Genomic DNA, 24355 nt, shown 5'->3' with positions numbered 1-24355 from the left:
TTAAGAAAAATGGAATTACTAAACAACAATACATATATAGCTAATATCCAATGACTATTAATATTCCAGCTCATTTTCTTCATCCAAAAACCACAGTTTTGGTCAGCTCAACGCAATTTAATTCACATAACAGATATGACATAAAGGTTATTACGTCCTTTAATATTTTTATGAAAATAACACTAAGATAAAGAACTAGGATGGTCTAACACAAATAATACAGTTTCCACCGAGCATTTCTAAAGATGACGTATTTGATTGTTGTGCCTTAGTTCATCCTAACTGGCTGCTTGACTGGATCAGCAAGGCATACTGCTGAGTGCACTTGCAATGGCTCTCCTGCAAAGACTGGCAGTTACAGGAGACAGACTAACCAGCTTGAATCTGAGTGGTACCTGAGAACAGATTGGGTGCTTGGGTGCCTAAGTGAGCAAACAAACTCAAAGCTTGTGCTTCTATCGCTGGTGACACCGAGCCAGGATTGTCAGACTCTCTAGCTCTGCAGCCTTTCAGACAGAACTCAAACCTGTGATTCTTCCAGGGATCTTTTTAGCTTTGGCCCTAGACTAATATCATTGGTTTCTCCTTTTCTGAGGCTTTCAGGCTGCTGGACTAAGCAGCTGATGGGGATTCTGGTTCATAGCCAGTAGATAGCCAATGTGGGACTATCCAGCCTTCAATTATGTAAGGTAATCTGATGATTCTCCTTTTATATTTATACATTATTATATACACCAGCCCACAAAACTGTACTGCATGTATATAAGTAAATTTTCCCTGTGAAGGTATAATTTTTTTAATTCTTTATTAATTACACTTTATTCACTTTGTATCCCCCCTGTGGTTCCCTCCCTCCTCCTGTTCCCAATCCCTCCCTTCCTCCACCCTCTGCATGCATGCCCCTCCCCAAGTCCACTGATAGGGGAGGACTTCTTTCCTTCCTTCTGATCCTATTCAATTAGGTCTGGAGTGGCTGCATTGTCTTCTTTTGTGCCCTGGTAATGCTGCTTCCCCCTCAGGGGGAGGTAATTAAAGAGCAGGCCAATCAGTTCATGTCAGAGACAGTCCCTGTTCCTATTACAATGGAACCCACTTAGATACTGAACTGCCATTGGCTACATCTGTGCAGGGTCTTAGGTTATCTCCATGCATGGTCCTTGGTTGGAGTATCAGTCTCAGGAAAAACCCCTGTGCTCAGCTTTTTTGGTTCTGTTGTTCTCCTTGTGGAGTTCCTGTCCTCTCCAGATCTTACTGTTTCCCACCTCTTTCCTAAGATTCCCTGTACTCTGCCCAAAGGTTGCCCATAAGTCTCAGCATCTACATTGATAGTCTGCAGGGCAGAGCCTTTCAGAGGTCCTCTGTGTCAGGTTTCTGACTTGTTCCCTCTTTTCGCCTTCTTCTGATGTCCATCCTCTTTGCCTTTCTAAGATTTTACCTTACACCCATCAGAATGCCTAAGATCAAAAACTCAAATGACAACACATGCTGGAGAGGATGTGGGGAACCCTCCTCCACTGCTGGTGGGAATGTAAACTTGTACAACCACTCTGGAAATCAGTCTGGCTCATTCTCAGACAACTAGGAATAGCGCTTCCTCAAGATCCAGCTATACCACTCCTAGGTATATATCCAAAAGAGGCTCAAGTACACAATAAGGACATTTGCTCAACCATGTTTGTAGCAGCCTTATTTGTAATAGTCAGAAGCTGGAAACAGCCCAAATGCCCCTCAGTGGAGGAATGGATGCACAAATTGTGGTATATCTACACAATATATTACTCAGCAATAAAAAACAAGGAAATCATGAAATTTGCAGGCAAATGGTGGGATCTGGAAAAGATCATCCTGAGAGAGCTGTCCCAGAAGCAGAAAGATGCACATGGTATATACTCACTCGGTATATACATATAATATAGGATAAACCTACTAAAATCTATACACCTAGAGAAACTAATCAAGAGGGAGGACTCTTGCTAAAATGCTCAATCCCTATCCAGGAAGGTATAATTTTAAAATAAGGGGCTTGGGCTAGAGAAAGGCTCAGAGGTTAAGGGCACTGGCAGCCCTTCTCAAGGACTCAACTTGGATTCCCAGCACCACATGATGGCTCAACAATCTTCAGTAAACTCTAGTTCCAGGAGATCCAACAGCCTCCTTTGACCTCCTCTGGTACCAGGCATGCATGTGATGCACAGACAAACAGACAGACAAAACACCCATATACATATAATATAAATATACATAGAATAATAAACATTTTTAAGTTTAAAATAATGTAAGTCTCAGTGATGATATCTAGTGTAAGCAAGTTTTTCCTTTATAAATGATTAGTGTAAACTGCCAAAATACAGAATAAAAAGGAAAAGTTGGCACTTGACATGTAATTTATTTCTTAGTATCTTAAGTGACTGTTTTCGAAAACTGGGGTTAATGCTGGATTTCTTCCTGGTAAGTATGTGCATAAATGAAGATTAATGAGTAAATATTGTTAAAACTTGTTGAGAATCATTCAAAGTATTATTCGTAGTGTCAACCTTTATTTGACTTGTAAATAATGTTGGAAACAAAGAAATACAATAAGTTTACATGGGTCTAAGATTACGGGGTATGTAGAAAATGAGACCAAGCTAACTTGGCAACGTTGCAACTTTAACAACTCTGAGATAGCTCAAAGAGTAAATGCTGCTCTTCCAGAGGTCATGAGTTCAATTCCCAATAACCACATAGTGGCTCACAACCATCTATAATGAGATCTGGTGCCTTCTTCTGGCCTGCAGGTATACATGCAGACAGGACATTATGTACTTAATTTAAGTAATATAAGTAAAATAATATATATAAAGCAATATAAGTAACTAATATGATAATATAAAGTAATAATGATATAAGTAATATGATGTGATAATAATATTAATAAATAATATAAAGTAATAATACAAATAAATAATATAGCATACTTATATAAATAATATAAGTAAGATAAGATAAATAATAATTTCTATAACTGTGAGCCCAAGTTATTCAATGGAGAGAAATTTAGGAGGTTGGATTACTTGAGTATCTTTTTCAAATACTTAAGAAAAAGTAGAGGGAATCAAGACTGAAAACCTTGGACAAAGAATAGAGACTTACTAAAAATATTTTTTGAGCAAAATTTTTCTTTTTTATGCACAATGAAACCTCCTTTCTCTCCAAGATAGGCTAGTTTCTACAGAATGTATGGTACCTTTTTGCCAGGAAAATACTCACTGAAGGGGTGGGTAAAATGTATTCTTGGGACAGGGAGACGGTTAAGAGTGCCTACCACTCTTACAACTGCCTGTAACTCTAGGTCCAGGGGACTCAGTTCTCTCTTCTGGCCTCAGAGGGTTTTTGTACAAATATGTCACACATAAAACCCAGGCAGACATATACATTATGAATGAATGAATGAACCGATTAGTTACTATTTTTAAAGTTTTTAATGTGTTCTTCCTCCAACTTGTTTACATGGGCTGTGTGGGTATCATCTAATGGAGATAAGTAACAGGCGTGCTCCTTTCTGCTTTGAAGGTGTGAGGATGCTGGACGGTGATGTCACAGACATGGTGGAAGCGAAGTCTGTCAGCTACAATCCACAGCACGTGCATATCTACAGTGCCAGCTGGGGCCCAGACGATGATGGCAAGACTGTGGATGGGCCGGCTCCCCTCACCCGGCAAGCTTTTGAGAACGGTGTGAGAATGGTAGGTTTTCAAAGCATCTGGGGTGACGATGACTGTATGCAGAGATGCTAGGCATGGCACCAGCCAGGCTGGTGGGCTGAGCAGCCACTGGAGAGACGTCCTGCACGTTGGCATCATGAGTTGTTTCTGTACTACAAATGAACTCAGTATTTCCTCTGACATAAACAGTGGACTTAGCTGTCTAGAGCCACACAGAGGAAATACATTAATTAATATGTGAACGTGGTACTTTGAGAAGCAATTTCCTGGGTCTGAGTGATTGAATGGGTTTCCACAATCTCCACTTGGCGAGGGTGGATCATCCGGCAAGCATCTCCCCTGTGTGTCACTTAACCTGACTTCTGTCCAAAGACAGTATTATCTTTCTATCAGCACCAGATCTCCCTAGTCCGGCAGCTTGCATTTTATTTGATGTCATTGACAGAGTCACTGAACGCTGTCCCCAGTAAACCTAGCTCCATTAATCTACTGTAATAGAATATCTGTTTCAAATTACTGATCTTGAATTCTGCCTTCAATTAAATAAAAGTAAAGGGGCTAGAACCTGTAGAAGTGCTCCACCAGAAGCAGGGCCTTTCATTCTGCTAACAATTAGAACCTTGAGTTCCATCAAGTGCATATGTTCTCTGAGTGTCATCATTGATCTGGCCCTAACTTCCCTTGCCTTTCTCATCTTTTCCCTGCACTGCCATGCGAACATCCTCTCTCCTTCTTCATTGTCCATTGGCCCATCCTCCTTTCCCTGGCCTACTCCAAAGCCTGCAGTCCTCTCCTGAACAGCCATCTCTTCTCAGGAGCCTCTCTAAGACCATGCTGGAATGAACTATCATCAGCCCCCTGTTCTGTGCTCTCTATGTTTCATAGTCTTCCTGTAATGACCAAATCATATTTGTGGTTTATGTCAGAGTTCATTCTCGGTTTATCTTCCTCACAAAAGTTTAAGTCCCAAGAGAGTAGAATATACATGCCCTTTATACATATTTATGGACTTTCCAAAACTAAGAAAATGTATTGAATTCTAGTGAGCATTCTCAAAATGTTTGTTGCATCAAATTTAGCTTACTACAGATGATGCTAACCGCACTGTTTTCAGAGACTCAGCCCAGATTTGGAAGAGTGGGATACATTCAGTGGGTTGGCATACTGTTTGAGCAGGAATAAAAACCATAGGCTGTCTTGCATATGTTTGTGAGCCTAGCCTCTAGATTGTTAGCAAAAGCCAGAGCTAAGCCATCCCAAGACTATTCTTCTGAAATGGATTTGAGGGCTGGGGAGTGGGGTGGGGAATGCACACTTGTTTTGCAAGCACTTTCTAACAACAACAACAAAGGTCCAGCAATAGTGAAGACATTTTCTTTTCTAGTACTGTCCATACTCAACTACTTTAGTATACTTTTCACAGACAGATAATATTGCAACTCATTGCCAAAATTTTCCTTTCAAAGTGCCTTAATGCCAAGTGAATAATATACCGTAACTCATACCGTGTTTCGTAGCCAAAGCTGTTGACTACAAATTAATGGTATTGCCTAGTATGTCTTCAGTAAAATGGCCATTTGAATTTAATTCACATCTTCCAATTATGAATGCATTACACTCATAAAAAAAAAAAGAAGAAGAAGAAGAAGAGCAACCTGGAATTTCTCAACAATGGGAAAATCCTTTTGTTCATAAGGCACGTACCCTTGTGGTTGTATTCTTACATATAATGAATGCCCAAGACTAAGAAATAGTTACACTAACTGACAATTGGGCATGTGGGTACATAGTAAGGTGCCAAGAAGTAAAGTTTTAAATTTTATTTTTCCTGGAGAGTCGCTAGCTCAATAGAAATAAACTATAGTCTTAATGAATAAAACAGATAAAAATGTGGCACTTTGTAAAAAAGTGTTTCCTGTTTTCAGATTTAAAAACAGGTCATGTGAGAAACCATCCAGATATTCAGGGCTATTTAGATATGCATTGCGTGAAAAAAAATTAAGCTCACTTTAATTGCAAAAAAAAAAAAAATGACCCTTTCGTTGTGATAAGTCATAGGCCAAAAGGATAGTAGGAAGCAGTTAATAATGGATTTCCCTTCCCAAGTCATCAGTCATTGAGTGCTAAGTGCAGACACAACATCTTTCCATACCCTTAACCACGTTAGCCAACTGGGAATCACATTGGATCTCTGCATGGATCCCATGGGCACCATTCCAGTGCAGCCCATGGAAGTAGGGCTCACTAGTTTTATTTGTTTCAAAAATTTTGGAGTCTTGCAGCACCATAATTTAGGTGCTGGGGTATAGCTCTGCACTCAAGCGTGTGCTTAGCATCCAAGAGACCCTAGGTTCAATGCCCAGCACTGAAGGATAGCATGATTTATTCAGCATTCCTTTAAAGATCTTCCGAGTATTTAATCTGAATAAAAAGGACTTCGGTTTTAAGATGAACCATTAATTTTTAGAGTTGAAGCAGTAGCAAAAGCAGTAACTCTTAAAAGGAAGGTTTGTCTTCTGGTTCGACTACCATCTCAATATAAAATGACAGCTATAAACCATTGAAATGAGGCAAAATTGATTGGATAGTGTTTTCATGTGTTTAGTACAGTGAGGCTTTCAAAGTTAAGCTTAGGTCAAACCTAATATTTCTCATTTACTTCTGACTTTAAATCAAACACCTTGCTTTTCTTTCCTCTTGTAAACCGGTGTCATGTTATAACTACTTATTCACAGAGATTTTATGACAAACATATGCACTGTCTGAATATAGTAAGTGCTTGATAAAAACTCCTTAGGGAAAATATATCTTCTTCAAAAGTACTATTTATTTTTGTCCTTAGTCCCTCGTGCTTCCCTCCTAGATCAAGTCTACGTTGCAAAATTCTAGATGACTCTGTCGGGCTACTTTTCACAATAGAATAGAAATAACATGGCACAGATCAGCACAGACTCCCTGAGCTTTGTTGAGGTCATTTGCATTGTTCTGCCTCTGTCTATTTATACCATCCATTCCACTTGCTGTGAAAAAAAAAGTGTCTACAATTTAAAGCAACTGCAATTTTACTATGATTCTCTGTAAGTGACTGTGGGGGGGTATGTATGTGTGTGTGTGTGTGTGTGTGAATGTGTCACCCATGTATCTATTCTCAACTTGTTTGTTTTCTCTAGATAGATGTGAGTATACCATTCCACATTCCAAATGGATACTGGGTAGTCTTTATCAGAAAAATGAAAATTGTCACTACTATCTTATGATGAAGCAACAAGTGAGACCTAAATTTATCTCCTTTGAAGTATGGATAGAAAAATTAAGTGAGCTACTGAGTGATTTGAGGACCTAAGCAACAAAGGCAGGGAAAGAAATGCCTTCAGCTAAGCAACGAAAAACTTTGCCATGACCATAAGTCACTTTGGCCCTACGTCTTCCACTTCATGCAGGGATTGATATGAATAGTCCCTATACCATGTCACCAACACAAAAAACCAAGCAGAGAATCCTCAAGAGTCTTCCAGCTGAGATGCATGCAGTGTGTGCAATAAGGCTGGTCACCGACGAGGGCAGCACTGCTTTACAAGGGAAGGGAAGCAGTATATGCAGACATACAAGATGAGCCAATCACCTGGAAGAGGAACGTTTTATGCAGAAGGGGAAGAAAGTACCAAAAACCCTGAATAGCAAAGGGTTTTTTTTTTTTTTTGCAAATAGCAGAAGGTTTGCCTGAGTAGCCAAAGGTTTGCAGTTCATTTCTAAAACAGAAGAGTACCCCGTAGGCCCGTAGGAAGAGTATGAGCAGAAAGTGATGGAAAGATGGGATTGCCTGAGGCCAGCTCAGCAGGCCCTCTAGTCACAGAGAAGGTTTGCATTCCATCCTCTTACAGAAAGCCACTGGAGGTTGAGATATGGCAGAGGTCCTGTAGATAAGCCATCTGTGGGTTGAATGATGGGGTATAATAGTGAAAGATTGCGGTGGTCCAGGACAGCATTATGACCGTGGCAGCACTATTCAGACCACCAGAAAGATCAGGCAGCAGGAGAAAGAAGCACAAGTATCAAGAAATCTATTCACAGAGGAAATAAATACATTTCACTTAGGGCTTCCAACTATTGATTGTGTCCATTCTTGCTGCTTACTAATCAAAAACTTACCAAATATTGACCTTCAAGATGCTCTCCATTTGTTTACTATAAGATAAACATTTGAGTCAGTAGGATGCAACAGTGCTTTAAAAGACTTTAACAAAATCAGAATTGATTCAATTTGATATAGCCCCTTTAGAATTAATGTGCCAAAAACTGTATCAGAGAAACTGTGTTAAACAAACCATATCATAGCTGACAACTTGCTCTCCTCTCTCTCGGGATTGCATTTTATTTGATGTCAAGGAGCTATAAAATGAGTGTAATTTTTAGAGTCATATGATTTAGCCTATACCAGTGAATGGAAATGTGATGATGATGAAGTGGAGGAGGAGGAGGAAGTGGAGGAGGAGGAGGAGGAGGGAAAGGATGGAGAGAATGACAGTGACAATGATAACATGAAAGTTTAATATTTTGGCCAATCTGTTTACCGCTATCACTCAGCTAAGCCCCAAATGGGCTGTTAACTTTTAATCTAGACAATAATCTTGTGAGACAGGCACTATTTCCCCGAGTCTTACAAATAGAGAAAACAAATCTATCCTAGCTATCAAAGTCAGAGCAGGGGCCTTAGAGCACTTGAGTAAGTTTAGCTGCGTGTTCCTTTCTATCTTCTTTGACACATCTAACTCCTCCTTCACCATGTTTTCCTGTTTCAGCTTTGTTAGCAAATACACATTCACACAGTCAGTTCTCCTATCTTAGACTGAATAAATAGGGCTGGAGAGATTACCCATTGGTTAAGAGCACTGGCTGCTCTTCCAGCGGTCCAAGGTTCAATTCCCAGCATCCTCATGGCAGCTCACAACTGTTCCAGAGGATCTTTTAGCCTCCATGGACACTGGGCCACACAGGTGGTTGGCAGACATCCACACACATAAAAATAAAAACTTAAAAGAGTAAAAAGAATAGGTGATGAATATCTCTCTTCTTGCCTTTTATCCTCTTCCTTATCCTGCCTCCATTTCTCTTTCCCCTGAAGACTGAAGTTGCATATGGCCTTTCTTATACTTGGACTACTAGGTCCTGTTTGCATTATCTCTTGGAGCCATTGTATCAGAGCTCCCCCTCCCCCAGGAACACACTGAAGCTGCTTTCTCACATTGACCTCCACACACAGAGACCTCCATGATCTCATTTAACTTGTTTTAACATGGCTTACTGCCTGCTCTTTCTATGCACCCTAACCCCTCAGACCCCTTTAAAATATCTATGATGTTGTATTTGCTCATCTTATGCTATCTCCTCCATGAAGGTCTAGAGTCACACTACATCCACTTTTAGATGCAAAATGCTCAAAAGAGTTCTTGACACTCAGGAAGGATTTTGTGAAGAAAGAATTAATGATTGAGAAATGTACGAATGACTTCCATGCCGATTTGTTATGTGTGCTGAAAATGCACACTTGCGTTGCTTTGACCATATCTAATGAACCTGAACTGTTAAGCTTGAATGATAAACCATGGCAGGTAAAAAACCCAGATTCTGAATGCAGGCTCTCTCATTTGAAAATGTGGATTCTGGTACTTTTTAACTTCATTTAGATTACAATTAACCTGTAGGATCAGTTTGTTCATCCGTTTAGTGGAGCTAAATTCTAGCACTTCCCTTAGAAGATCATTTTTTTTTAATTTTAATGCCTGTAAAACACAGTAGAGTTCCTGACACATTGCCAGATCTGTGAACATTACAAGATGAACGTAATCAGATGCACACCTGAAATGAGCAAGGCAGTAAAGATGAACTGCGGACTGATCCTGTAAAGTTCCGTGAGCATCTTCATGGTCTGACACACTTGGGTTTAATCAATTTGAGATTGCTGAATGATCCTGGGGCAGTCTTCGGATGCTATTTTTTTCCAGTTATTTCTTGTTTAATATAATTTTTTATTTATTATGATTTATTCACTCTGTATCCCAGCTGTAGCCCCCACCCTTGTCCACTCCCAATCCCGCCCTCCCTCCCTCCCTCCAGGGGTCTTTTTTGAGACTGATACTCTAAACAAGGGCCATTCATGAAGATAACCTAGAACCCCTGCACAGAGGTAGCCCATGGCAGCTCAGTCTCCAAATGGGCTCCCTACTAAGGGGAACAGGGACTGTCTCTGACATGAACTCAGTGGCTGGTTCTTTGATCACCTCCCCCTGAGGAGGGAGCAGTCTTAACAGCCCACAGAAAAAGGCTATGAAAGACAGTTCAGATGCTATTAATGAATGGTTTGTATAAGTAGAAAATACCAAGAGAACATTTGCTAAAGTTCCTTTCCTGAACCACTAACTTCATAAAACTCAAAATATAATGAGGTAGGAATCAACCAGTTTTTGTTTTGTTTTGTTTTTCACCCAAGTATGCAAGAGTTGCCATTTATTTTGTGGTGTCTTTGGTGACTTACAAGTACATTAAAGGGTCTGAGATGTCTCAAAATAAAGAAATGTATTTAACTTTAATCAGGGCTTTCAATGTATTTCCTGTGCCATTCCTTCCTTCCTACCTTCTTTCTTCCCTCCCTCCCTTCTTCTCGGTGTCTTACTGTGTACCCCAGGCTATGTGTCCCAAACTAACCTCGAATGACGTCTTCCCTAGTCAGCTTCACAAATGCTGGCCTCACAGTTGTGCACTGCTCAACAACAACAGAGGCAACAACACATTGCATTGTGTTTTTAAAATTGCTTTCAAACTTCATTTCATTTTAGATTGTGTAGAACTATTCTCTTGAAATTCAGCTAAACTTCTCAGGTCTCTGCTGTCATAATCTTAGGATTAGAAATGATTTGGTTAATTTAATGCATACCACATATATATGTATGTATGTATGTGTATGTGTGTGGATAAATTTTTTATGTGCTGATGGTCTTTCATTCACCTTGTTTCCCTCTCTAAAAACCTGTGGCTTCGGCGTATTCATCTATTAATCTTCTTTCTAGGACTATTTGCTGAAAGCCTGTGAATCCTCCCTTATCCTCACAATGAGAATATCTCTTGTACAGACTTGTCAGCTGGATGCTTCCAAAACCTCCCAGCCCAAGCCTCAGCATTCATTTCTGAACGCTGCATTGGAGGGAGTGTGTCTATCTATGTGTATTATCTTCTTTTCCCTTTAAAGTTTATCACTGCTTACTGCTTCCCATGACTGACAGGAAAACCAGGCTTTTAGCAGGGCACACGGGTCTGTCATCATTTTGCCAGGGAGGGCTTTCAGAATAGAAACTTTACATGTCATCTTTTTAAAGGACAGTATAAGAATCACCCTGTCACCATTTGCCCTAATGTAGCTTTGACCCAGATCCTTGGCAAATAGTACCCAAGAAGACATTTGTGGCTTCATCATTTCAGCTGATCCAAAACAGGAAAATAATTTTGTCAAGTAAGTGACACCACAGACAGTTTTCAGATCTCGATGATGCTGAGTTGGATGCCAGAAGGAGAGGCTGACAGCACAGAGTTTTCTCTAATGTACTCTGTTTATCCCTGAGCTCCACCATGCTCAGCACTTTGTTAGATGGCACGCAAGGATGACTAGCACTTAGCCCCTATCTTGGGGAAAGTCTCTATGAGATGATGAGGAACTGTCTAAAGAAAGTGTGAACCAACTCCCTAACTGCTCTCATCTTACGGAGCCTGGTAAGACAGCGCAGGAAACACAACACACCGTAACAAAACCTATGTGCCTGGAAGCCATCTTGTCCACTTTGGGTTATTAAAGTTTAATAAGACTTGTGCAGTTGGAACTTATCAGCAGGTTCCTGACACATTGACAGCATTTTCTGACAAGTGTGCTCAATTATGTCTTCTAGAAAGAGAGCAGGAAATTGAAGTCTTTTCTGTAGTCAGGAACACTTATACTATGGCTCCTTGTCATTTTACTCAAGAAAGCTCACTCACTACATGCTTGGTTTGATGGTTGTCTCTGCACCCCACCCCTGGAGAACTCACATAGCTCTGAAGAGTGGAGGACCACATTTTACAGAGTTCTGTTGGACTGGGGAGATGGCTCAGCATTAAAAGCACTTCCACGGGACCCGAGTTCAAATCCCTGCATCCCTGTCAGGAAACTGAGGCTCAAAACAAACTGTGATTCTGGCTCCATTGACTCCAGTGCCTTCCTCTGGCTTCTGTGGGTACTCACATACATGCACATGCACAATTACATACATGCACATTTAAAAAAAATAATAAAAATAGCCAGGTGCAGTGGCACATGCCTGTAATCCCAACACTTGAGGAGGCAGAAGAAGGCAGCTGTCTCTGAGCTTGAGGCCAGCGTGCTCTACAAAGCGAGTCCAGAACAGCCAAGGCTATATAGAGAAATTCTGTCTTCAAGAACAAAACAACCAATGCCACCACCACCACCATCATCATCATCATCATCATCATAGTAATAACAATAAATAATATTTTTAAATAACGAGCTTTATCTGTCACTTTATCTGCAAGTAAATTTTCAAGCCCAGGACAATTTTCTTTGAGGGTGTTTGTTTGTTTGCTTGCTTTGGAGCGGTCATTAGAACATTCAGTACAGAGCCAATGTCAAGGACGGGGAATGGGGGGGGGAATCAAAACTTTTGTTGTTAACCCTTGTTGGAACTGTAGCACTGGTTCCATCTTCACACTCCAGTTCTTTACTTACTGTTTCTTCTTCTTGGAAAATTAACACATTTTCAAGTTGAGTAGGTATGTAGAGTGTCTGATGATAGCACGAGGCCCTTCTGCAGCTACATATTGTCTCTTGAAGAGGCAAAAGTCACACATGTGCATTTTTAAAGCCCTTAAATTAAAAGCCTGTGTCCACCAAGAGGAGAGAGAAGAGGCTTATATAATAAAAGCAGCAATGGTAATCACAATAAAATTAACCAACTCTACCAGGGAGGGATAAATATTTTTTATATACACCCAGCTGCAGTAGGATTGATACCAGTTTTCACTTTAATAAATGACAGATTGCTGCTACATTAGTTGTTGAATGTTGTAAAGCTGGAAATTATGGATGAATGGACAAAGACAGACAAAAGAGCTTATTTAAATTTGGTGTGACTTAATGAAAATTTACTTCAACTGGTCCTGTTTTTAAAATCTTTCCTGAGGATACCCTTATGAAACTGTGCATAATTTATAGAAACTAAGAAGTGACTTGTTAAGTGTTCTCAACTTAATGTCATACATTTATTAAACAAAAGTATGTCTTTCATAAATACATATGCGGTTTTAAATTCTGTAATTATCACAGTATTGCCTGAGGCATACGTGTCAAATTTTAATTAATACATTTCAACTATACATTTTTAAGGAAAGGAGCATAAATCTATAGTAACCCTATCTATGTAAAATTTTCAAATAATCATTGCTGCCTTGTATACAGTTTTAAGGAAGTGTTAGTATTTATGTAACTAAATTAGTTGGCAAACTCATTCCAAATTCCTCTTACTAGTTACTTTTCTCATTCTATAACAAGTACTTGAAAAGAACAACCTAAGAAAGAGGGTTTGTTTCGGCTCAAGGTTAGAAGGTAGGACAGTCACTCCATTCACATTTAGGAAATTGAAAAAGACGAATGCTGGTGCTCAGCTTTCTGCTATGTGGTCATTCTAAGACCTAGGCTGTTGGATGGCTCCACCAATCCTCAGAACAGACCTTCTCTTCCTGGGTAAATCTTTCTGGAAATGCCGTTGCAGACATGTATAGAGGCATGCTCTATGGTGGTTCTAAATTATGTCAAGTTGACATGGCAATTAAAAGTCATGTACTGCGTTAGGATCCACTATCCCTGGATCAGCTACACATCAACGGAAGGCCTCTTTTGGTTTGCTTGATTCTGTTTAGCTTGACAGCTAGGCTAATGGGAAGCAGGTAAATGTATCCAAAGTTGTTCTACTGTACTTCTGAAAGAGCCCAAAGCATACAGATATTGATACAGATATTAGATTTGGTGAATTTACTGTATATCCTAAGCAGTAGTGTGTGGGGTTCCAAATGTAAAATTGTGAAAGTCGTTGGGGAGAACGAAATGTATACATACATTGGGGTACGTTTCTTTCAACATAACATGACAGTCAGCAGAAAATACAGGCCACTGTGTAATAAACAGAAATAAATTGAATTAGGCTGTTTTTCTATCACTTAGAAGTATGTATGACTTGTGTCATAGAGTTTACAGTGCACATAATATGCCTCATTATATGATGAATACAATGTAATGTAGTTCTTAAGGTTTTTTAACAGAGTTAGTGATTGGGGCTCTGGTGCTTTCATAGCAGCACACAGTGCATGGATGTGTAAACTGAGTCTTGGCAAAGTTAGGCAATGTGGCTGGTCACTAAGACACATAAGTATGGTTTATCCCCATATCTCTGCATAGAGCCTATGTTCTTTACCATGTGCAGTATTGGCTCCTGTTGGGTGTCATATGGCACATTTATGCCAAAACATGGTGATAGCAGTGACCACAGGAACGAAAGAACTATGTCTTTGAGTCTTTGGAAGAGTTGTCATCCAGGCCATACTGAGCAACATTCTGAACTTCACTGTGTGGGTTCTCTTTCTTGTCAACTTTGTAGGCTGTCCAGGGCTTTATGGCAAGTACAGGCCTTTGTCAGTTTGAGACATGACACGCTGCTAAGCTGCCAGCACTTCTGTTTCCCTTGGAGAGGGCCACACTCCTCTCTGTCAAAGTAATTTCAAAGACCCAGTGACATGGCTCATCTGATGGATGAAGTGCTCAGCCTGGCAGCTGATCTTCTCTTCAAAGGAAGGGTAACATTGGATTCCTTTTTAAGAATCCAAGAATATTCGCCATGGACTCTTATATAAAAAATAAGTTTAATACCAACGGTTTTTAGAAGAGTAGGGGATAGAAGGACCCAGAGATGAACAGGATCTTTACAAAGAAACCAACAAAGCCAACAAATCTAGGACCAGGCGGACCTGCAGAGACTCATGGACAGATGACCTAGAACCCCTAGATGACCATTCAGATGACCTAGACCCCCTGCTCATATTTAGTCAATTGGCAGCTCAGTCTTCATGTGGATTCCCTAGTAAGGGGAACAAGGGTTATCTCTGACATGGACTCTGTTGTCTGCTCTTTGGTCACTTGCCCCTGGCAGGGAGGCCTTGCCAGGCCAAAGAGGAAGAGGATGCAGGCAGTCCTGATGAAACTTGATAGGCTAGACTCAGATGGCAGGGCAAGAGGGCTCCCCCTTTCTGTGGACTAGGGAAGAAGAAATGGGGAGAAGAAGGAGGGAGGGTGGGACTGGGAGGAGATAAGAGAGGGGGCTACAATTGGGATACAAAGAGAATGAATTATAAAAAAAATTTTAAAAGTGAAAAAGAAAAGAGAGGAAAATGTAGATTTAAAATGCTGAGTTTATTTTCTTCATTTCAGAAATCCAATAAGGAACCCTATGTAAGGTCAAGGCTATTGCTTTATGTAGTTCAAGAGTGTGGCATCATTTAAGCTCCAGAGTGCATTATAGAGGAGGTGACTTGCTTATTGCTTCTTAGAGTTGAGCCAGCAGTTGCAATAATTCACAGCAAGAATTCCATAATCTAGAGCTAACTTCAAGTAGTATGAACTTTTATTATCTCTGGAATATCTCTATTCTTTCTAAATACCTTCTAAACATTTACAGTAAATTTTTTTTTCATACCCTAGTTGGTAATAAATGTTTTTATTCTCTATGAAAGGAATTTTTCAAATTTTAGTCCTCAACATAAAGTTAAGAGTAATGACGCATTTCAGAACAGTTTCACATTTGTACTTTTTAAAGATTTATTTTATTTTTAAATATGTGTGTGTGTTTGTATCTGTGTATGCGGGCATGTGCACATGTGTGCAAGTGTCCAAGGAGGGCAGAGATATTGGATCCCTCAGATCCCCCTGGAGCTGGAGTTACAGGCAGTTGTGAGCCACCTAACATGGGTTCTAGGAATCAAACCCAGTCCTCTCCAAAAGCAGTATATACTCTTTAACGCCTGAGGCTCCAGGCCCTCAAAATCAGTACAAACCACTGTGAATGTCCCTCATGCTTCCATGAACCTGACTCCACTGAAAGTCGGAGCATGGCCTTGCCTTTGCTGAGGTGATCCAAGAGATAGAGTGTTGGCAGGTGTGACAGTGTCCTTTGGGAAGGCTGGGGTGACTGGGCATCCAGAACAGCTCAGCTGGTGTTAATTGTCGGCTGGGATTACTTCATGGCGTGTGCATGGTGCGCAGTATTGCCCTAGCTGCTTGAAATAAGGAAATGAGAATGAACTCTACTCGTGTGACTTTCCTTCCAAGCACTGTTAACCGTCCTTGCACCATGGGAGAGAGAAGCTTGCACAGGGCTTAGAGTGTGGCAGTCTGAGGTTGGGGGCGGGGGCTGAAAATAAGTAATACCTGCGTCTCTTTGAAGTTTCCATTTGTTTTAAATTGATGCATAAAAAATGTTATGTACACATTAGTGGGACACCATGAGTTGTTTTCACACTGTGCAAGGTTTAAAGCAGGTGAAACAATGACTTTTCAAATTTACCTTCTCCCAGTAAAAAATGTTTTTTGTTTTTTTTTTGTTTTGTTTTGTTTTGTTTGTTTTGTTTTGTTTTGTTTTTCAGTTTGTTGAGATGACTTGTTTCTTAGTGAAACTAATGTAGTCTGGTGAGGAAGATAAAAGCCTGAGAAAGCAGGAGGTATGGGTGGTCAGGAGCTGGTATTGTGGAATTCTTGATCTTGTAAATGAAATAAAACAAAAGGAGAAAAGATTTTTTTTCTTCTTAATTAGCTTAATTCATGGTTGTTAGGCAGCATTTAATCCACACTGTGAAGTATTTTCATGAGCATCCAGTGTCAATGGAAATCAGACTGAGTGAGCCGTGATTCGGCATGGCTGACCCCAGACTGTCACCTCTGTTCATACTAGTCATGTAACGTACTATTCACAGCACATCATTTAGCTCCAAAAATTCCTTTATTTGAAGTACTTGGATGGAAAGAATATCTGAAAATTAATAAATAAAATATTTTGCATAAAAGCGTATTTATTCCTGGTTTCAACACCCAAGTTGTGTTTCTTTGTAGATATTCTAATGCCGTTTCTCCTTGAGTGGCTGGTTTTTCTCTTCCAGTTGCATCATAAAAATCAACAAAGAAAAAGACATCCAAAGTCACACTACAGTTTCAGAGGCCAAGAATCACACCCGTGTGCACATCTGTGATGTGTCAGATGAGGCATACATCTGGAAGGCCAAAGGTTACTGACCCTTCTAAAGAAAGCCCATAGGCTGAAAATAGGGTTGATTCTACCAAGCTATTACTAGTTAATGTTTTGTTGTTTTGTTTGAGATTGTTATTGTTTCTGCTGAGACAAGTTCTTAATAAGTATCCCATGCGAACCTTGGACTCACTGTGTAGCCTAGGCTACCTCCTACCTCATGGTGAGTCTTGTGCTCCTGAGTGCTGGGACTGCACGTATATTCCACAATGATCGGCTAATTCTAATAAGAGTTAATGTATTTGCATTTTATTGAATATGATAGCTTAACAGTTCCTTTTAAACAGTTTCTATTATACAATGAACACAAAAGGAGCTGTTTTCTGGGAACTGGACAGTGGGGAGCCCCATGTTTCTAGGGCCATTAATCATCCTTTACACTGGCCTTTGACCTGATAGCTCACCGTCTCTAAGCATCACCTTTAAACATGGAACTCAAGTCCGCTCTAGTTTCTTGAATTCCATACTGTACTAGAACGCAAACAATGTTGTGAAAAGGCATTAAGTATCGGTCACACAAGGTGTTCAAAAATATGCCATTCAGCTTAAAATATATTCAAACATAAAATATAAAAATAAAAAGTCATTTTTATTCGAAATGCTTGTTGCAGTGACTAGCAGATTACTCCATAATTCTTATTGGGCTCTTTAAGCCTTTAAAAACTAAGCTAACTGCATTGGGGATGCTCAGTGAGCATATAAACTTCATTTTTATTTGTGTATGGTTGTATAAATTAATATGGTTGCTAATAACTGCATCTGACTTTTCAGTGTTTTATTAAAAAGTCAAAGAACATAAAAAATGACTTTAACTACTTGCCTTAGTAGCCTAGTGTATGCACGGAAGACTGGAATGCAGAGAAGCCAGTTGAGCATGGAGAACAGGGGTGGTTGAGATGGACAGGATGGAGGGATAGTAAAAGGCTAGAACTTGTACCTGGCAGGAACACATAGCTGAGGACCAGTAGTGCCCACTCGCGGACCCCTTCTTGCTTGAACATCGGTGCATTTCTTTCCACGAGGGAAGTGGGAAATAATTATAATTGCATTTCAGTTGTTCCTCCTACTCAGCATGCTTTGATGATGTGGGATAGGGACAAATAAGACCATACCACAGGTTGCCTTTGCTAAGTCAGGTTCACTGGGGCTGCACAGGCAGCTCTCACAGCGAGTGCATGAAACGGATGTTTAAAATGTGGTACTTGTAGCCAAAGAGGAGCTAGGCTGAGGAGAGTGGTGAGTGTCAGGAGGTGTGGCCGAGCGTTACCTGTTTGTTGATGAGTTGTTGAAGGTCATCTTTGTCACTAGTTAGCTGTTGTTGTTTTTGTTTGTTTGTTTGTTTGATTGGTTGGTTGGTTGGTTTGGTTTTTGTTTTTGTTTTTCAAGACATAATTTCTGTATGTAGTAACCCTGGTTGTCCTGAACTCAGTTTGTGGACACACAGAAATCCTACCACCTCTACCTCCAAAGTGCTGGGATTAAAGATGTGTGCTACCACACTTTGCTACTAGTTAGCATTTTTAATCTTGAGATTTTTTTTTTAACTTAGAATAAGAGGACTACTGAACTTTGGCTGCCATGTAATCACCAAACAAGTAACAAATAACATTTGGCATAAAATACATGAGGTAGATCTTCCACTTACCATAATTCTGGGATTAGAAGCAGCATCAACCGAGACTATGTGTTCTTTAAATGAGATCTGCCACCAGTAGCAGATATTATAAAATGAAGTCTTACACCACCATTTTCTGGGAGATGATCTTGTGTCATGAAAGCCGAGCACCTTGGCAACCCCCAGAATTCTAACCCCTGGGGCCAAACCTCTTCTCTTGAGTCCCTGGGTTTGGGGAGAACTTTATTTCCCATTTACTTCAGTTTCATATACTTAAAGGTGCTACTCTTGACTCCGTGAACTAAAGGCAGAATAAATCTCAGGCTTTAATAAATTCTTATCTGAAGCATGCCTCCCTGCTTTGTGGATGGTGACTTTACTCCCAGTGACCTCCCAGTGCTTTCCCCAAGGTAGACCAGTTAGTCGACAAGGCACTGGGCTGGTTGGCCATCTAATTCTGCCGTGTGTTTGCCATATGTATTTCTTTTCTGGTAACTTTTCTGGTTCATGTTATTCCTTCATTGCTGGTGATAACGATTCCAAACATTGTTAAAATTGCTTCAGTAAGCAATATATTTTGAAATTATGGAATAGTTCTTAAACATTTTTATTTCAACCTTTGAGGCATTATTTTGTTTATTGGTTTGCTTTTTACCGTATTTCTGGACCAGAACCATTTCATTCAAGAAACCCTGCCCTGTACAGGAAGGAACTGGATTTCCGAGCTGCTGGTCTGAATGGCTTTGAGTTTTAAAATGAAATAGCTGTTGCTTCACATCCCAGCTACAAGGTCATCCATGTCCCTCCCCAGTCTCTGCCTCTTACCCCTGGAGCCCTGTATCAAAGGACACAATAGTACAAACAAAAGCTAACTGAGAGCACTGTGTTCCTGGCTCACAGAAGGGAGGGAACCACACAGAGGCTGGAGAGAGGCCTAGAGGAGGCTTTGGTATAGCAAGCACCCCACTGCTCACAGACAGATGAAAGAAGGTCCCTGATTTAATGTGCCCCTTCATGTCTCCATACACAGATCCACAGTTCTGATCTAACCTGACAGGGTCTCACATGTCCACCATGTTCTGGCTAAATGACACAAGAGCATCAGTTGACTTTCTTGGCTTCCTGGTCAATAGAATCTATACATAGCATTATCCACCTTGTTGGTGCTCCATAGTTTGCTCTCAATTAATATCAGAGGCCTCTTTTTTTGTTTTAATTGTAAGAAGCCTCTAATATCTATTCATTGCTTTTCAAGAAAACTGCCAAACAATATTGAAGAATGTTCTATTACAGTACCAAATAAAGCCTAATTTCATTGGCTTAAAAAAAATAACTCGTTTTAAAGAAAAGGTTAGTTTTGTCGCAGGAGAAAGTTCTCAAAAGCTACCCTGGGGAGTAGGATTTAATTAGTAATCCAGTATAAAGTGGCCACAAGAAAAGCCAGCCCCTTCTTCTCCCGTAGAAACAATGCTTCTGGGATTATATAAATTGACCTTTTGGGGTATATGTAAGAAACGCACATGCTTATTTAGACACGCAGTGAAAAAGACTACTTAGCTGAATGGGCCCTGCATGGATTTCACAATGTATTTTGCCTTAAGTTTCCTGGCTTTCTAACTTGGCACACAGTTCAACTGTAGGCTTGTTTTGTTTCCCATATTTAAATAACTGAATTGTAATCATAATACTTAACCAAGCTAGAAAATGACATTACTACTTATCCTTCAATAAAAATATGTCTCACAGCTTTTTTTTTTTTTTTTAATCCACCGTCCACTTTCCCTTCTCCCCGCACTAAGGTTTCCTTCTTAAATTACTCCGAAGTTTTAGAAAAATAACCAGACTTATTTTGTTTTAGCACATATGTTTTGGTTTGGGGATATTTCACACTAATGTAAACGCCCTGTGCCTCTGTAGTAAACATGTCTGTGAGTTGCTAATTGTTTTTGATTCACCCCAGAGATGGTTGGCAGACATGATTATGGCATTTTTAGCCCACAAATTTGGTGTTTATTTCTGGGGCTTTGATCATAAACCCTACACACAGGCATACGGGTTGGTTGCCCTGTGGAGAGAATGAGGGGAAGCATCATGGATCCTGTAGCTTTCCTGGAGGCTGGGCCACTCTGCCTCCTCCTCTCTGCTGGTATGCTTTGGCTCTGGCTGCCTTCACAAAACAGCGCTGGCCGCCAGGCTCAAACAGCAGACCTCCACTTTCTTCCGGCTAGTCCTAGATTCTGGAAGGCTGCGACTCCAGGCCTAGGAAATCAGGTGAGAACTGGTCTCCTTTCACGGACGGCTTCTTCACGTGACCTTTCTTCCGTGCCACACTTTGAGAGACGTCACTGGTGTCCCTTTCTCTCTTTATGAGAGCACTGGTTCTGTCTGTTCAGGCCTCACACTAATGACCTTACATAATTTGACAACTTTGGGGGAATACAACTTAGTTCTTATGACATATGAAGGGCAGCGCTGGCCTCCACTAACACTCTGGGTCTCCCCAACACCAGATACACTCCCAACCCTTGAGCTCAGAAACACTAATCTCTGTGGCTTATGTCTATGGGAGTCATGGTCCGTTGACTCTGGCAAGTTTTAACCAATAGTGTAGACTAGAAGGAAGTGGGTATGAGGGTAGGAGGTGTCAGGGGCAACCTTGGTGGATGAGACCTTCCCAAGCCCTGGTTTTCCTCCCTGATCAGTCCCAGTGGCTCCTCTCTCCCCATGTCCAGACTTTGGGAGGCTAGTGAGCATGTGCTGTCCTTTCAGCTTTCTATGCTTATTATCTTTTGTTTACTCATAAGACTGAGTCTTACTGTGTAGCCCCGGATGGTTTCGAATTTTGTATGTAGCCCAGGATGGCTTTAAGGTCACAGATATTTGCCTGCCTCTGCCTCCGTAGAGTTGGAATTGAAAATATGTGCTACCTTACCTGGCCATTTAATTATCTGTGCTCATGTATAAAAAAAAATGCCCATCTGTTTGATATGAGGATGTCACCTCTGGAAGGGGCATTATCACGATAGCAGCAATCCATGGCCCTTTTGTCTCTGTATATTCCTAACCAACACCTTAACCAGTGTCACATTTCCTCTGTGGTGATGTAACTTGTGGATCTTGCAATAATAGAATGGCTAATGTCCATACTTCTGAAGGAGCCACATTATGGTCAAGGTTTCCTGGAAGATATGGAATCAAAGGCTTATGTCCTCCCTATTACTGATGCTCAGGGTAATGCATGTATTATCTGCTTGTCAGTCCTAACTCTCTCTGCCTGAGCCTGGAGAGAACAGGTGCTAGAATGCTCTTAGCTCCCAGTCCTGTGAGGACACGGGAGGCTTCCCTAAAAACAGAAGTATAATCACAGTCCAGTCAGTGTGCTCAGAAAGCTACTGGAGAAGAAAGGCTCAGGTCCTGGCTTCTGTCATATATCTGGGCATTAATGAACATTTCTGAGATGTGCTTTGCCTGTCTGTAAGACAGTGGTGAAATAATAGGCTCATGTTTTGCATTGTACCATCTGGAATGCCTTCTGTGTTAAAACTTTTCCAACAGGTTAGCCGCTGTTGTTTTGAATATATGGTAGACTGTGTCTACAATGCTTATTGATCACAATGTAGATAGAAAACAAGTCCTTTAAGAGTTGACACAATACTCCAACCAAGTACCGTGCATGGAGATAACCTAGAACCTCTACATAGATGTAGCCCATGGCAGTTCGGTATCCAAGTGGGTTCCATAGTAATGGGAACAGGGACTGTCTCTGACATAATCTGATTGGCCTGCTCTTTGATCACCTCCCCCTGAGGGGGAAGCAGCCTTACCAGGCCATAGAAGAAGACAATGCAACCACTCCTGATGAGACCGGATAGACTAGGATCAGAAGGAAGGAGAGGAAGACCTCCCCTATCAGCAGACTTGGGGAGGGGCATGCGTGGAGAAGGGGGAGGGAAGGTGGGATTAGGAGGGGAGAGGAGGGAGGGATTTATGGGGGGATACAAAGTGAATAAAGTGTTATTAATAAAAATTAAAATTAAAAAATTATTTGAAAAATAAAAAGAAGAGTTGACACAAGGTTTTATCTTAATGATAGAGAACATTGCCTTCAATGCATAAGGCGTTGGATTCCATTCCCAGCACTGAAAACAAAAACCAAACAAAAACTCAACTTCTTTCAACCGGACACATTCCTACCTATAATCACAGTACTTGGGAGATCAGGCAGAAAGGTTATGATTTTGTTGAGACCCTGTCTCCAGACAAGCAAACAAACAATAACAAAAACAAAACAAAGAAATTGGAAGGATAGAAGGATGGCGCAGAAGCTAAGGACACTTCCTGCTCCTTCAGAGGACCTTAGTTCAGATCCCAAACCACCAGTGGGGCAGCTCCCAGGCACCTGCAGTTTCAGCTCTACGATCTCCTGCACCCTCCCCTCACCTCTATGGACACCCCTACACATGCAATATACATGCATAGACACACATGCAGAAATAAAACAGAGGATGCTAACTTGTATGTGCTTGGATGGCATCTCTTATGCACTGTTCTTGTATGACAGCCTCATGCATGCATCTGACACACACACTACAGCAGCCTATATCTATGTGTATAGTGCATTTATGGCAACTCATAAACACAAAAATACTTCCTGAACTTTATCTTATGAATTGTCTTAATTATTTTAAACTATTTTGATGAAACATTATTACTAGGTACACAGTAATAAATTGAGATGAATAAATGTTACTGCATTGCTTTGCTTTTCATGACTCCGTGGTTCTCGAGTTCTCATCTGTTATGGTATTAACTAAACCAGGTGGGTCTTCTGCCTTTCCATGCATTCTGTTGACCTGTCCAGGTAAGTGGCAGTATGACCATGCTTTTGGCCTATGGTAAGGCTGCTCAGTGTCTGAAAGAGGATGCTGATGATAACTGAAACAGTCTTCATTCTTGTGGCTATCTTCTTTCTCTAAGGTCTAGGTATGAGTCTAACTTCACACTAAGGTCAGACATAAGTCCTGCTAATACTGGACAAAGCATGGACTGAGATTTTGATTATTCCCACATTCTAGATTGGCTAAGTGCTGTGATAGGAAGTCAGGGGTGGCCCAGCAGCCCCAGCTGTCCATCAGTGATAGCAACTGAGTCTCTCTGGCTGTTATCCTCATTCTTGCTCTCTGTGGTGGCAAGGGGGTAGGTTCATTCTGTATAGACAACATTGCAAGTTTACAGTTTAAAGAACAAAAAGAAGTGTATGTTCAGCTTGGTCTAATCAGGTTATAATTACTCTGCTCCCTAAGGATTCCAGATCAAGAAGAGTTGATTACAGATAGTCCAGATCCTTTACATTCACAAAGCAGGAAACAAAATAGTGGCAGAAACAGCCTTAAAATGAGAGGGGTGTATTTTGACTCTCAGTTCCAGAAAGTCTTAGCACATTCTGTAGAGAAAGTGTGGTTGAGTTGCCTTGTGGAGCATGGAGGTGGGGGCAAGGGCTGTTTTCATCCTGCCAGCCAAGGTCCCTGTGTGCCCTATTTCTGTCAGCCAGACCCCACCTCCTGTGGAACCCATAGCCTCCCCAAGCAGAGCTATCAGCTGGGGAGCAAAAGCTTAAAACATGCTGTTTTAAATTCAAACTCTAACAGTGT

General features: G+C 40.8%; 1 protein-coding gene across 3 annotated transcripts in view; it reads left to right on the top strand.

The window, feature by feature from the left end:
- The window catches only part of Pcsk5 (proprotein convertase subtilisin/kexin type 5), a 424706-nt gene that overhangs the window by 165434 nt on the left and 234917 nt on the right, over nt 1-24355 (top strand). For all 3 annotated transcript variants that reach the window (XM_060387271.1, XM_060387268.1, XM_060387273.1), the window contains exon 7: nt 3553-3725. In XM_060387271.1, coding sequence (XP_060243254.1) covers nt 3553-3725 — 173 coding nt within the window. The remainder of the gene's footprint in view (nt 1-3552; nt 3726-24355) is intronic.

Source organism: Meriones unguiculatus, chromosome 1 (genome assembly GCF_030254825.1).
Source record: "Meriones unguiculatus strain TT.TT164.6M chromosome 1, Bangor_MerUng_6.1, whole genome shotgun sequence".
Taxonomy (NCBI): domain Eukaryota; kingdom Metazoa; phylum Chordata; class Mammalia; order Rodentia; family Muridae; genus Meriones; species Meriones unguiculatus.
This window is presented reverse-complemented; position numbering and strand designations above follow the sequence as displayed.